At 43.9% G+C, this 13,835-nt stretch overlaps 1 protein-coding gene across 3 annotated transcripts in view; it reads right to left on the minus strand.

The window, feature by feature from the left end:
* Window positions 1–213: 213 nt before the first annotated feature.
* The window catches only part of ap4s1 (adaptor related protein complex 4 subunit sigma 1), a 58,470-nt gene continuing 44,848 nt past the window's right edge, over window positions 214–13,835 (minus strand). Inside the window, exons 1-2 of one of the 3 annotated variants that reach the window (XM_038781444.1) lie at window positions 3,242–3,394; window positions 214–1,281 (exon numbers count right to left, since the gene is read on the minus strand). In XM_038781444.1, coding sequence (XP_038637372.1) covers window positions 874–1,281; window positions 3,242–3,301 — 468 coding nt within the window. In that variant the 5' untranslated portion in view covers window positions 3,302–3,394 and the 3' untranslated portion in view covers window positions 214–873. Of the gene's footprint in view, window positions 1,282–3,241; window positions 3,522–7,561; window positions 7,574–13,835 lie in introns of those variants that run through there. The other 2 variants (XM_038781448.1, XM_038781443.1) reach the window with 2 other exon arrangements.

Genomic DNA, 13,835 nt, shown 5'->3' on the forward strand with positions numbered 1-13,835 from the left:
TTACCTCTTCGAACCCAACAACCTCAGATCCGAACAACGGCCATTGTTCCCCTGACTGAGTGGGCACCCGAAGTTAAGTATAGGCGTTAGCGTTAGAGATAGTTTAGTTTGTAGTACTTTGTGCATGAGTAGATCTTACTGTGTGTGTAAATAAATAGTATTGTCTTTGAACTAACTAACTGGTGTATTGGCTCTTTGATCAGTATTCGGGTTTGAACCTTGTGGTGGTATCAAGAGATACCTGGCAACTCTAAGTGTAAACATAATTAGGATTACGGAAGGCGACCACATTGACTGCCATATTTATAACCAAATAAATATAGCAACACTACCATGCCCCATAACCATAGTTCCCAGGAAATTAAGTATTCCCCTCACCATCCTCCAAGAAAAAAGAGCAAAAAACATAACACATCATATTGCAATATTTACAGTCACCCCAACTTACACATCCAGGAAAAATATCTCACCGACCCTCCTTAAACCAGTCCCAGTCCTTTGTCCTTGATGAAGGCCTCTGCCTGCTCCAGCATGTCAAAATAATGATTGTTCGAGTCCAACATGATTCTCAGCCTAGCTGGATACACCACCCCAAACTGCACACCCTTATTATACAGCACCGCCTTCGCCTTATTAAAGGCTACTTTGCCAATTCGGTACCAATATCCTGGGAGATGCGCACCGTGTGCCCTTCCCAATTGATGTTCCGGCTCTTCTTGGCCCACTCCAGGATCCTTCCTCTGGTAACTGTGAAATCAGATGATCGCCACCCGTGTGGCTTGTCCGACCACAGTTTCTGCTGCAAGGTCTGATGCGCCCTGTCCAGTTCACCTCGGCCTGTTCTCCAGATCCTCCACTTTGGCCACCAGGCCCTTAACCGTATCTGACATGAGCAGCATCGCTGCTACCAACTAGGCAAGCTGGTCCTCGTGCCTCGACAAGGCCTCCGCCATGCCCTTCAGCATCTTCCCTTGCTCCTTTTACAGCTTTGGCAGTCTTGCCCCGCTGCTCCTGTATCGGGCCCTCGATGGTGGCTTTGAATGACTCTTTAATCTCCTTTCCTTGAGGCTTGAATTGGCCGTCCAATTGCCTGTCACCCCAGCCAATGTTTTTAGCATAATGGGTGCGGCCACCTTCACCATCTTTTCTCACCCAGATTCCTTCGTCGGGGTCCCGGCCAGGAGTTTCTTTCCTGGAACGTTTTTCAACAAGGATTTTGACATTCCTGAACAAATTTATTTGGACTCCACAGCAATCTACTGGGTTAGAACCCAAAATCTCCTGAAAAAACAGACAAAAAGGATCAAAATACTGGGACCTTTTTTGCCACCTGCTTTCACATGCAGTCACCAAAGTTCAAGTTTTACTTTGTTTTTTAAACATATTTTAAAAATAAATTTAAAGTGCCCAATTCTTTTTTCCCCAAAAAGGGGCAATTTAACATGGCCAATCCACCTGCCCCACACACCTTTGGTTTGTGGGGGTGAGACCCACGCAGGCATGGGGAGAATGTGCAAACTCCACATAGACAGCGACCTAGTGCCAGGATCAACCCAGGTCTTCGGCACCGTGAGACAGCAGTGCTAACCACTACACTACTGTACCGCCCAAATCTATGGTTCACAACTCCTCTGAGAGGCCTTGATAAGGTGGATATGGAAAGGATGTTTTCTCTTCTGGGAGAGTCTTGAACAAGGGGCCACTGTTTAAAAAGAAAAGGTTACCCATTTAAGACAGGAATTAATTTTTCTCTTTCAACAGGTTATGAGTCTTTGGAACTCTCTTCCTCAAATGATTGGGGAAGCAGAGCCGCTGAATATTTTTAAGGCAAAGGTAGATGATTTTTGATAAGCAACTGGTGAAAGGTTATCGGGGTTGCAAGTATGTGGACTTGAGATTATTTTCAGCTGTTAAGTTTCAAAAGAACTGTTACAACTTACAAATGTTTCATAAGTAAACAAGGAAAGTTTATTAAATTTTATTTGACCTGAATGTGGGGACTATGAAAGGTTTCTACGTTCTGGAAAAGTTGAGTTCAAAGAGTTATGAGAGCAACGGTATCCAAAATGAAAAAGGGGAATGGGTATTTTTAAGAGTTACTGTGGAGAGTTTAGAAGTCGACTGTGTAGGGAAGATCTACTGAAAATAGCTCTGGGCTGGGAGCTGGAGCCAAAGTTAGAACGTTCTCAGCCAAAGTCGTTGGCTCCTTTGTGGGTAGCAAAAGTGCTGTTAGCATTTATGGAAGAGATTGGGGGTGGGGGTGGAAGGAGACCCGTGGTGGTTGCTGCACCTGGGAAAAGGAATTCCTATTCTTTTCCCCTGGTCATAAGGTATATTCCTGGAAAGACTTATTTTTCATGGGCAGGTCTTTTCTTCCAGGGGGGAGGAAAGCAGAATATTTGGCTGTAGTAATTTTGGACCATGCTCCGTACTTGGTTTTAGAAGTGCACCCCATTCAATGACTGGCATGGAGGTTGGATGTGGGGCTACTGGTGGATATGGGATTTTGTGGGTGCATAGATGAGTATGTGGGGTTCAATGGGAATGGGCCTGTCTCCTTTCATGCTGTGCGACGTCTTGAGAGCATTAATCAGAGGGGAGATTATATCATACAAGGTGCACATGGATAGGGAGGTAAGAGTGCTGCCAAAAACTAGTGGACGATATTCTGGAAGTGGCCCGCAAGTATTTGAATGACCCTATCCAGAAAATCCTGGCGAATAAGAAACTGCAGATACGATTTGATATACGGGCAAGGCAGTGTGCCAACTGCGGCATTCGAATTTATGAATATGGGGAGATAGCCAGGCATCTCCTGGCCCACCAGTTGAGGTGGCCTCTTGGGAGATCATTCAGGTCAGGGACTCAGGCTGCAAGCTGGTGTCTGCCCCAGATGGAGTTAACAGTGTGTTTGAGTCTTTTAATAAAATTCTTTATCGGTTTTTGGAGGGGCTGGAATTTCTTGTGGTGGGGAAGAGCGCGTGTTGGGGGGTGCAGACAGGGGCGGAGGCGGATGTTTCAGGAACATCCAGGGTGATGGAGGTGGGGGTTCCCCAGCACCCCCCCCCCCTTCTCCCCCAAAAATGTTGCCCTGCTTCTCAGAAGTTACATCCCATGGTTTCAACTGAAATGCATCCTAACCATTCTTTAAACTAACAGAAATAAACAAACTGTTGTTCCATTCAATTGCAATTGTGAAGTTTTTGATCAGAAAATTCCTGTTCTTTGTATGGAACATAACCTTGATGTACTGAAGCTGTGTTTTTATAAGGAGGTTTATTCTTTCTGGTAAATCACGCATCTATAGCCATTCATAAAGCAGCATCGTACATGTCCGGAAAAAACACTACAAATAGGTGGTGCAGCTTATGAACTCTTTGCGCCTTCCTGTTTTAGCTTTCAGTCATTTTGTCAAGTGCAAGCAGAGGAACAAGGATTCTGCTTTTGTTTGTCTCCACAACACGACCATTCAAAATCATTTCATCCAGGATGATGTGCACTTTGTCTAGATTAAACATGATCTGATTAATTCAAATGTTAAAGGAAATGATAAATTATTAGAAAATGTCACTGAACACAACATTTAATTCTGAAGATGCATGGTAGACTTGCTATGCCATTCAAATGTTGAACTTGCTGGGACCACAATACCTAAAAGGATCTTTTGCATCCCAATTTTCCCCATTTGATGTCAGAGTTTCTTTAAATTAAGGTTAATGAAACAATAAGTGAGTATAAATAAAGGATCAAATAAAAACAAATTCCTATGCAACTGGTGAAGTGGTGCAGGGGTGGACAGCTACAAGTTTGATCAGTGTTGCTGTTTTAAAGAAAAGCAAATTGGAGTTAAATGTTGTTGGGTTATTGCCAGATGAACAGCAGAAGCTGTGCAGCCTGCTAACTACCTCTGTGCAGCTTCTTGGGACTTCAGACAATTTTAGCTTGGGGAGATGGAAGCTCTGCATGTCAAATACCCTAATTTCATTACATTGTGAGCAATAGACTAATTGGAGGATCTGGATGTTATTTAAACAATTATGCAGATTAATTGTCGTCCATTTCCATGGTTCATTTTCTATCTATCTAATCATTGCCATTGTATCATTTGCAATGGTGTCTCTTCCTCTTCCGTCCCTCTGCTGTCTGGTGTCCCCCAGGGATGTATCCTTGCACCCCGCTCCCAATCTCTCATTTGCATTCTAAACCTTGCTAAATCTGCCAGGGCTGTAAGCAGAACTATACTTTTCACTGCACCTCAGTCCACGTGATAATAAATAAATAAATAAAATAAAATTCCTAGACTCCTCTTCCGAACTTTAGTACTGGATGAGTAAATACCTCCATTAAGTATTGGGAAGATTGATGCTTTGTTTTTGGAACCTGCTGTAAACTTCATTCGCTCTCTAATGACTCCAATACTCTCCCCGTTCGAGGCTGAACCAGATTTTTCTCAATCCTGGTGTCATATTTGACTGTAAATGAGCTTCCAACCACCTACCCACACTATCACTAAGACTGCCTACTTCCACTTCCATGACATCACCCATCTTTGCCCATTGTAGGTCACCTGCTGTTGAAACCTTCATTCAAACCTTTAGTACATACTTGATCATTACAATGCGCTTCCACGTTCTACCCTCCTAAAACTTGTCATCCACATGTAGCTCATGTTGCAAGCACTTATCATCGCTGTGCGTTCTGACCTGCATTTGCTCCTGGTCAAGCAAAGTCTTGATTTTAAAATTTTCTATCTTACTTTCAAATCCATCATGGTCTTACCCTACCCGACCTCTAATCTCCTCCCGTCCCATTGCCCTTTAAGATATCTACACACGTCTAATTTAAAAAAAAAATCATTTGTCATTTGGGTGTGGATGTCGCTGGTTCGGTCAGCATTTATTGCTACGTGTCAAAGCACTTGTAGTGCTGCCCATAATCTTCCAATCCTCTTTAGATACAAGGATGTTCACGGAGGATTGAGGGGTGGCATGGTAGCACAGTGGTTAGCACTGCTGCCTCACCGGGTGCAATTCCAGTTTCCGTTGACCGTGTGCAGTTTGCATGTTCTCCCCACGTCTGCGTGGGTTCCCTCCGGGTGCTCCGGTTTCCTCCCACAGTCCAAAGATGTGCTGGTTAGGTGGATTGGCCATGACCAACACATGAGGTTATGGTGATAGGGTGGGGAGTGGGCCTAGGTAGGATGCTCTTTCAGAGGACAGAATGGCCTCCTTATGCACTGTATGGATGCTATGAACAGCAAGATGGAGAATTGAAATGGGAAGCAACCAGGAGGTTGGGATAATGCTTATGGACTGATTGGCAGGGTTGCACAACGCAGTCAGTCACTTTGTCTGCATTTGGTCTCCGCAATTTGGAGGAGACTACATTGTGAGCAGCAAATATAGGAGATTAAATTGAAAGAAAAATAGGTGATGCTCAGAGAAAAAAATCCCAATTCATCGCCACCATAACTGAGACACCCCTCATTTAAAATGGTGACTTGGCTCGAAATTACCCCATGAGAGGAAAAATCCTGTCAGCACCAACCCTGTCAAGTTCCTCAGAATCTTATGTTTCAATAAGATCATCTCTCATTTTCTGAAACTCCAGTGAGTATAGGCCAAACTTGCTCAAACTGTTCTCAAAAGAAATATTCCTTATTCTAGGAATCAACCTAGTGAACCTGCTCTGAGCTGCTTCCAATGCAAGCATGTCCCTGCTTAGCTAAAGTGACCAAAACTGTATACACTACTCTAGGTGTGGTCTCACCAATGTCCTGTACAGTTATAGCAAATTTAGCTATTTTTATAGTTAACTCTTTTGCAATAAAGACTAACATTCTATTTGCCTCCCTAATTACTCAATGTACCTGTGCGCAGGCCTTTTATGATTAATCATGATTTATGATTTATTATAGGAAACCCAAATATCTAATTATTGCAGCATTCTGTCGTCTCTCTCCATTGAAGTAATGTTCAGCTTTTGTTCTTCCTGTCAAATTGGTCACATTTTCCCACATTATACTCCAATGGCCAGTTTTTCCTACTCACTTAACCTATCGATATCCCGTTGCATATTCTATGTATCCTCCTCACAGTTTGTTTTCCTACCTATTTGGTATCATCAACAAATTGGATACAATGCATTACATGCAAGTCATGAATAAATATCGTAAATATTTGAAGCCCCAGCATTGATTTCTGTGATACTACCCTAGTTACAATCTGCCATCCTGAAAATGATGCCAAACTTAAAATGATGAACTTACTGTGACTTTTTGTTTCCTGTTATTTAGCCAGTCCTCTATCCTCACTAATATATCATCCACAACACCATACGTTCTTGTCTTGCGACGTGTGTCACATTTTATGTGGCACGTTATCAAATGCCTTTTGGAAATACTACAGCTACTGGTTCCCTTTTATCTACCCTAACATTTCCCTTTCATAAAACCATGTTGACTCTGCCTAATAGTTTTATGATTTTTAAAATTTCATCCTTTAATAATTTCCACTACTCTTTTAATAATTGTTTCTAGCTTTTCCTAACATCTTTAATGTGGAGAAGTGTGATGGAGGAAAGGACACAATTGCAGGAGCAGTGGTTTCTGGGGCATCTGTGCACAAATCATTGATAATGGTAGGGCGGTGGCGCAGTGGTTAGCACTGCTGCCTCAAGGCACTGAGGTCCCAGGTTCGATCCCGGCTCTGGGTCACTGTCCGTGTGGAGTTTGTACATTCTCCCCGTGTTTGCATGGGTTTCACCCCCACAACCCAAAGATGTGCAGGGTAGGTGGATTGGCCACTCTAAATTGCCCCTTAATTGATAAAAGTGAATTGGGTATTCTAAATTTAAAAAAAAGATAATGACAGGACAGGTTGAGAAAGTGGTTAGTAAGACATTTGGGATCCTGGGCTTTATAAATAAAGGCATACAATACAAAAGCAAGGAAGTGATGGTGAACACCGGTTTGTGCTCAATTTGATCATTGGGTCCAATTCTTGGCACCACACTTTAGGATGAGTGTGAAGGCAGCGGAAAGGGTGCAAAAACATTTATAGGAAAGGTTCCAGGCATGAGATATTTCAATTACAAAGATAAATTGGAGAAGTTGCAGCTATTCTCCTTAGAGAAAGGAAGAAGAAGAGATTTTATAGAGGTTCCAAATCATGAGGGGTCTGAATAGGGTAAACAGGGAGAAACTGTTCTCGTTGGCGTAAGGGTGAAAACCAGAGGACACCAATTTAAGTGACTGGCAAAAAAAAAGGTGACATGTGGAAATATGGTTTACATAGGTTAAGTTATGGAATGCACTACCTGATAGTTTGTGTGGTGGAGGCAGTTTTAATCATGTTTTCCAAAAGGTAATTGGATATTTATCGAAAGAGAAAATATTTGAAGGCCACAGGGAAAAGACAGGGTAGTGGGACTAGCTGAGTAGCTCTTAGTGTTGTCAGGCATGATAGGCCAAATGGCCTCCTTTCGGTGCTGTAACAATTCTGTGATTCGATGATAATTCCCAGATGCAGCCAACTGCAAATAATGTTCTGTAAAAGGATACATCCAACTCGCACTGAAAAAGAAAATATACAGGTATGGTTAGCTAACAAAATCAAGGTCTCCTCTCTCTAGTATTTCAGTAAAGTTATTGTGATTAGAAATGAGATGGCAGCACGATAGTGCAGTGGCTAGCATTGCTGCCTCAAGGCGCCGAGACCCCAGGTTCGATCCTGGCTCTGGGTCACTGTCCGTGTGGAGTTTGCACATTCTCCCATGTTTGCATGGGTTTCGCCCCCACAAGCCAAAGATGTGCAGGGATTGGCCATGCTAAATTGCCCCTTAATTGGAAAAAAGGAATTTGGTACACTAAATTTATATAAAAGAAAGAAATGAGATGTTGAGCAGAGTTTGGCCCTGCTGCCTTGAACATAAAACATCATTGAGCTTGGAAACAGAAACAGATATCATTAAATGTCCTACTTGCTATCAACAACTAATCCTCCTTATGTTGTACCTTCAATAAAATAAAGAGCCAAGATGCTTCACAAATATATCTATCAGAAACAGATCCAGAATCTGGAAAGGCCAGTGATGTAGCCAAAGGTTTGGTCGAAGATCTGGAGCTTGAGGTGGTGTTTTAAGGCAGAGAGAGAAGTGTGAGACAGGTTCATAAAGTAAATTCCACAGAGAAAGACCCAGGTGCCCTGCCACTAATGGTAATATGAAGGAAGTCAATGCACAACAGTTAGAGCAAGAGAGGCTTTGGGAAATAGCACGTCAGTTGGATGTCGAGTTAAGGTGGGATGACACCATGGAGTGATCCAAGAGAGGCTTTGGGGAAATAGCACTAGAGTAGGATGTAGAGTTAGGGTGGGATTATACCATGGAGTGATCCAAGGGTGAGGACAAGGATTTTAAACTTTTTAACAATAAATTTAGAGTACCCAATTCTTTTTTTTTCAATTAAGGAGCATTTTAGCATGGCCAATCCACCTACCCTGCACATCTTTTTGGGTTGTGGGGGTGAGACCCACACAGACACGGGTAGAATGGGCGTACGCCACACGGACAGTGAACAAAGAGAAAATGCTGGAAAATCTCAGCACGTCTGGCAGCATCTGTAGGGAAAGAAAAGAGCTAATGTTTCGAGTCCAGGTGACCCTTTGTCAAAGATTTGCCAAAGCTCAATTCCTTCCTGAAATTATTTGTATTATCGGTTTCACTTGCCTCCCTCAGAAGCCGATTCCAAACAATCACCACACTGTATGTGAAGTAGTTATATTGGATGTGTGCATTCACCTATTCTGTGCTTCATCCCATATCTTCTCATTATTCCTGCAGCAATGGCAGGCCTTAGGGTTTAACTTGTTAACATTCTTAAGGATCTTGAATATCTCAAGATTCCTTTTCAGTCTTCCTTCTGTAGTGTAAACAAACACATTTACTACAGTTCCTCCTGATAGCTCATGCACTTAATACAAGGTATCAGATGGGCAGCCTTTTGCTGCACCTTTTCCAGAGTGGAGGTCAGTCCTATAACATGGCAATATGAAGAAAGTTGGTGCATAAGAGCTAGAGCAACAGGTTTCCTGGGAGCCACAAGCGGCAGCGCCTGCCCAGAGCCACCGGGAGCAGCAGGTGCCCAGAGTTACCTGGAGCCAAATCCCGAGCTGACTGCCACACTCCAGCCTTGGAGCGGCACAGACTAACTTGAGATTTGAGGCCTTCACCAGTTGTTTGGAGTCTGTTCCTGAGGAACAGCTATGCGCGGGAGGGGGAGCACTTGGGCGATGGTGACCGGGTGAGTGAGTGTGACAACGACCGGTGTCCTCACCTTCATTCCAACCCTCGCGGCATCTCCATTGAGTGCTGGCACCAACGTTGCCTCTTCTCTCAAAGAGTGGGTCTATGGCTGTGGTATACTGCTTCCTGGCTGGTGGCCAGGCTTGTTAGCAGGTCACCACTCTATTCACTTGGCTATATTTCTTTAGGGTCTTGTTCAAATGCAGCAGTTTCTGCTTCCTCCCTTGGAGGTTAAAAAAAGTTAGAATTTGTTAATAGGCCAGAAATCCGATCCCATTGAGTCACCCTTTGGCTTCTGGTTGGGTAATTTCACTGGTTGAACGTGGGTAACAATTCATAGAACTTACAGTGCAGATGGAGGTCACTCGGCCCATCGAGTCTGCACCGTCTCTTGGAAAGAGCACCCTACCCGAGGACAACACCTCCACCCTATCCCCATAACCCAGTAACCCCACCCAACACAGACGGCAATTTTGGACACTAAGGGCAATTTATCATGGCTAATCCACCAAACCTGCACATCTTTGAACTGTGGGAGGAAACCGGAGCACCCGGAGGAAATCCACGCACACACGGGGAGGATGTGCAGACTCCGCACAGACAGTGACCCAAGCCGGGAATCGAACCTGGGACCCTGGCGCTGTGAAGCAATTGGGCTATCCACAATGCCACCGTGCTGCTCCCATTCTATTTTTTTTCCATTGTATACATCAGTTTTGACTCTTTAACCAGTTTAAGTTTCTTTCTGACCACAATGCTCTGGTGAAATGTCCAAATCAAGGCCGAAGGACAGATCTCAGATCCCACTTGCCTGGAGGTTCCCGATGCTGAGCACGTTGAATTTTCAGCAATGCCGACGGCACAACCTGAGCAACTCTCCATTTCCACACTCGTGGCTGAGCTAGATAAGCATCATTAGTAGCCTTGTAGCAGAACTTACAACAAACTTTAAAAGTTTGCTCTAAGTGATTCAGTCCTCTTTAGATGTAACTTGCCTGACTGTTGATTCATATGACCACACTTGAATAATATGGAGGACTCCTTAACAAACCAGTGATGTGATCTTCACACCGGAAGCAACTTTCATTTTCTGCACAGACAGAATTGCAAGTGTAAGGACAAACTGGATGACCTCAGGAATTGCTCGAAGCACCACACTTTAAGGGTCATTGGCCTGGGTGAATCGGCTGAAGGACGATGCCCGACTCAGTTTATGTCCGAGTTTTTCATGGAGGTTCTTGGCAGGGATGGGTTCAACTCACTGCCAGAAATAGATAAGAGCCGAGACCAGGTTAGGGCAAACATCCCAGGGCTATAATTATAAACTGGGAAGGGAAAGTGGTCAGCTGTTCCAACAAAATAAGAAAATGTCCATTTTCCCTGACTTCAGTGCAAGTCTTGGAAGGAAAAGTGCCTCATTTAAAGACATATAGTCCTCCCTCTAAGATGGAATAAGTGCAGCTTTGCTTCCCCCTTAGGGTTTTTTTTTCCAGGCAAAACGTTTTTCTTCAGTTCCTCAACAGATGCGGAGTCATTCTTTAAACGTCGGACACAGCTATCCCTGAAGGGTGTTGCCTCTCTTTGTTTCCGCTTTGGAGGCAAAGTTGATTGAAACAGCCTACTGTGAGATGAAACGGATATTTGATATCATTGCTCTTGCTATCATTTTACCTAATTTTTAAATCATGTATTTGGAATGACCTGTAATGCCTGCAAATTGCTTATGTTGCTTAGTACGCAAGTTTATTCTCTAGCCTGATTTATAGAATTGATACACATGTGGGCTACATATTTCAGAGCAGTTATGCTTCTCATGGTGTATGGTTTTGGCATTAGGAACAGTTTTGTCATAAATGTACAAGGTGTTGAAAAAGAGAACAGAGCTAGGTAAAGTCGCCATCGTCCCAGATGACCATGGGCTGCTTTCCCCTTTGAGTGGGGAGAGCTGACTGGTGGTAATTCAACCAAAGAATCACCACACCTCAGGCGAAGGGCAAGGTTGAGAAGGCAGAGTATGAATAACCTCAACCTGTATGGAAATTGAACCCGCGCTGCTGGCCTTGCTCTGCATCACGAACAAGCGGTCCAGCCCAGTGAGCTAATGTGCATTTATTAAATACCCATGGTTGTACACGTGTGTGTTAACATGATCCCCAACTAATAATACAGGATATGATTTTTTTCATATTTAACATAACTCTTTCTGTTCTTGTTGTGATGAAAATGCATTGTATAACTGTTCAGGAGCTGTTGTCCTGAGGAGAGAAATAAAATAGCAACAGCAGCGCTGGAATAATGGCCCATTACTTTCTTGGATTGCCACTCTGCAGGCTGGGTGGATTGGTCATGCTACATTTTCTCTTAGTGTCCAAATATGTAGGTTAGGTGGGGTTACGGGGATAGGGTGGGGGAGTGGGCCTCGGTGGAGTGCTCGTTCAGAAGGTCGGTGCAGATATCATGGGCCAAATGGCCTCCTTCTGCACTGTAGGAATTTGATGGTTTTATGATTCTATTCTTTATTTTTTAAATTTAAATTTAGAGTACCCAATTATTTATTTTCCAATTAAGGGCTAATTTAGCCTGGCCAATCCACCTAGCCTGCATTTCTTTGACCCATGCAAACATGGGGAGAATGTGAAAACTCCACATGGACAGTTACTCGGGTCCAGGATCGAACGCGGGTCCGCAGCGACGTCCTCAGCCTCTGATTCAGTCTCTGATCTCTGGGTAAGCGTTCTCCAAGGCGGCCTTCAGGACGCGCGACAATGCAAAATCGCCAACAGAAACTTGTAGCCAAGTTCCGCACACATGAGTTCGGCCTCAACCGGGACCTTGGATTCATGTCATATTACATTCATCCCCCACCGTCTGGCCTGGGCTTGCAAAATCCTATCAACTGTCTTGGCTTGAGACAATTCACACCTCATTAACCTGGGGTTACCTCTATCTCTGGATCTGTAAAGACTTAATTACCTGCAAATGCTCACATTCAACGCATTGTCTTGCATCTTTGACTTTGTCTCTATAAATGTTTCTGGAACCTACCTCTTCATTCACCTGAGGAAGGAACAGTGCTCTGAAAGCTAGCGATTTGAAACAAACCTGCTGGACTTTAACCTGGTGTTGTAAGACTTCTTACTTTGCTCCTACTATGCTAATCTATATTCTTCTGGGTATTCCACTGATAAACCAGAATGAATGCATGTTTTAAATACAACAAAGTCTGTACAATTGATATCATGATTAGCCAAACTATGGATTGGTCACTGGAGCTTGATAAAATTATTGACTGCGTAGAGTTTTTAAAATAATTTTTTTTAAAAAAAAGAGTACCCAATTCATTTTTTCCTATTAAGGGACAATTTAGTATGGCCAATTCACCGAGCCTGCACATCTTTGGGTTGCGGGGGTGAAACCCACGCAAACAGGGGAGAATGTGAAAACTCCACATGGACAGTTAGTCAGGTCCAGGCTCGAACCCGGGTCCCCAGCGATGTGAGGCAGCAGTGCGAACCACTGTGCCACCATGGCCTCTATGATTCTATTCTATGGAGACTGAAGAAGCGAGTTCACAGCTTCAGCCCCGAACTGCAAGAGGAGTGGAGCGAAAGAGGACACAGCCCCTTTTTACAGGCTTCATTGTGAGGGAGAAAGTAAATTTCTAAGGTAAGTGAATGTGATGGGGTCCAAAGAGTCGCTATATAATAGTCGCAGTTTCCCTATTCCAAACACCTGTATGTTTAGGCAATGTTTATGCACCTAATTGGGAGGAAGCAGACATACTAACAATTACTAACACATCCTCTTTCCTTAGATTAAATTCCCATAATTTGAAATTTGGACGTGACCATAATTGCGTTACAGATCCAAAGTTAGATCTAATCCAAAATCTTTTAAAATGTTGAAAGCTGTGTGTGTGTTTAGGAATCATATTGGTTGTATTTAGAGTATCCAAACCCATTTTTTTCAAATTAAGGGGCAATTTGGTGTGGCTAATCCACCTAACCTGCACTTCATAGAACATAGAATTTACAGTGCAGAAGGAGGCCATTCGGCCCATCGAGTCTACACCGGCTCTTGGAAAGAGCACCCCACTTAAGCTCCACACCTCCACTTCATCCCCGTAACCCAGTAACACTACTTAACCTTTTTTGGACACTAAGGGCAATTTAGCATGGCCAATCCACCTAACCTGCACATCTTTGGACTGTGGGAGGAAACCGGAGCACCCGAAGGAAACCCACAACGACACGGGGAGAACGTGCAGACTCCGCAGACAGTGACCCAAGCTGGGAATCGAACCTAGGACCCTGGCGCTCTGAAGCAACTGTGCTAACCACTGTGCTACCGTGCTGCCCTACTGTGCTACCATGCTGCCGTTTGGCATGTGGGGGCAAAACCCACGCAAACACGGGGAGAATGTGCAAACTCCACACGGACAGTGACCCAGAGCCAGGATCGAACCTGGGATTTCGGCACCATGAGGAAGCAATGCTAACCACTGCGCCACTGTGCTGCCCTACTGCGTAGAG

The sequence above is a fragment of the Scyliorhinus canicula genome, chromosome 2 (genome assembly GCF_902713615.1).
Source record: "Scyliorhinus canicula chromosome 2, sScyCan1.1, whole genome shotgun sequence".
Classification (NCBI taxonomy): domain Eukaryota; kingdom Metazoa; phylum Chordata; class Chondrichthyes; order Carcharhiniformes; family Scyliorhinidae; genus Scyliorhinus; species Scyliorhinus canicula.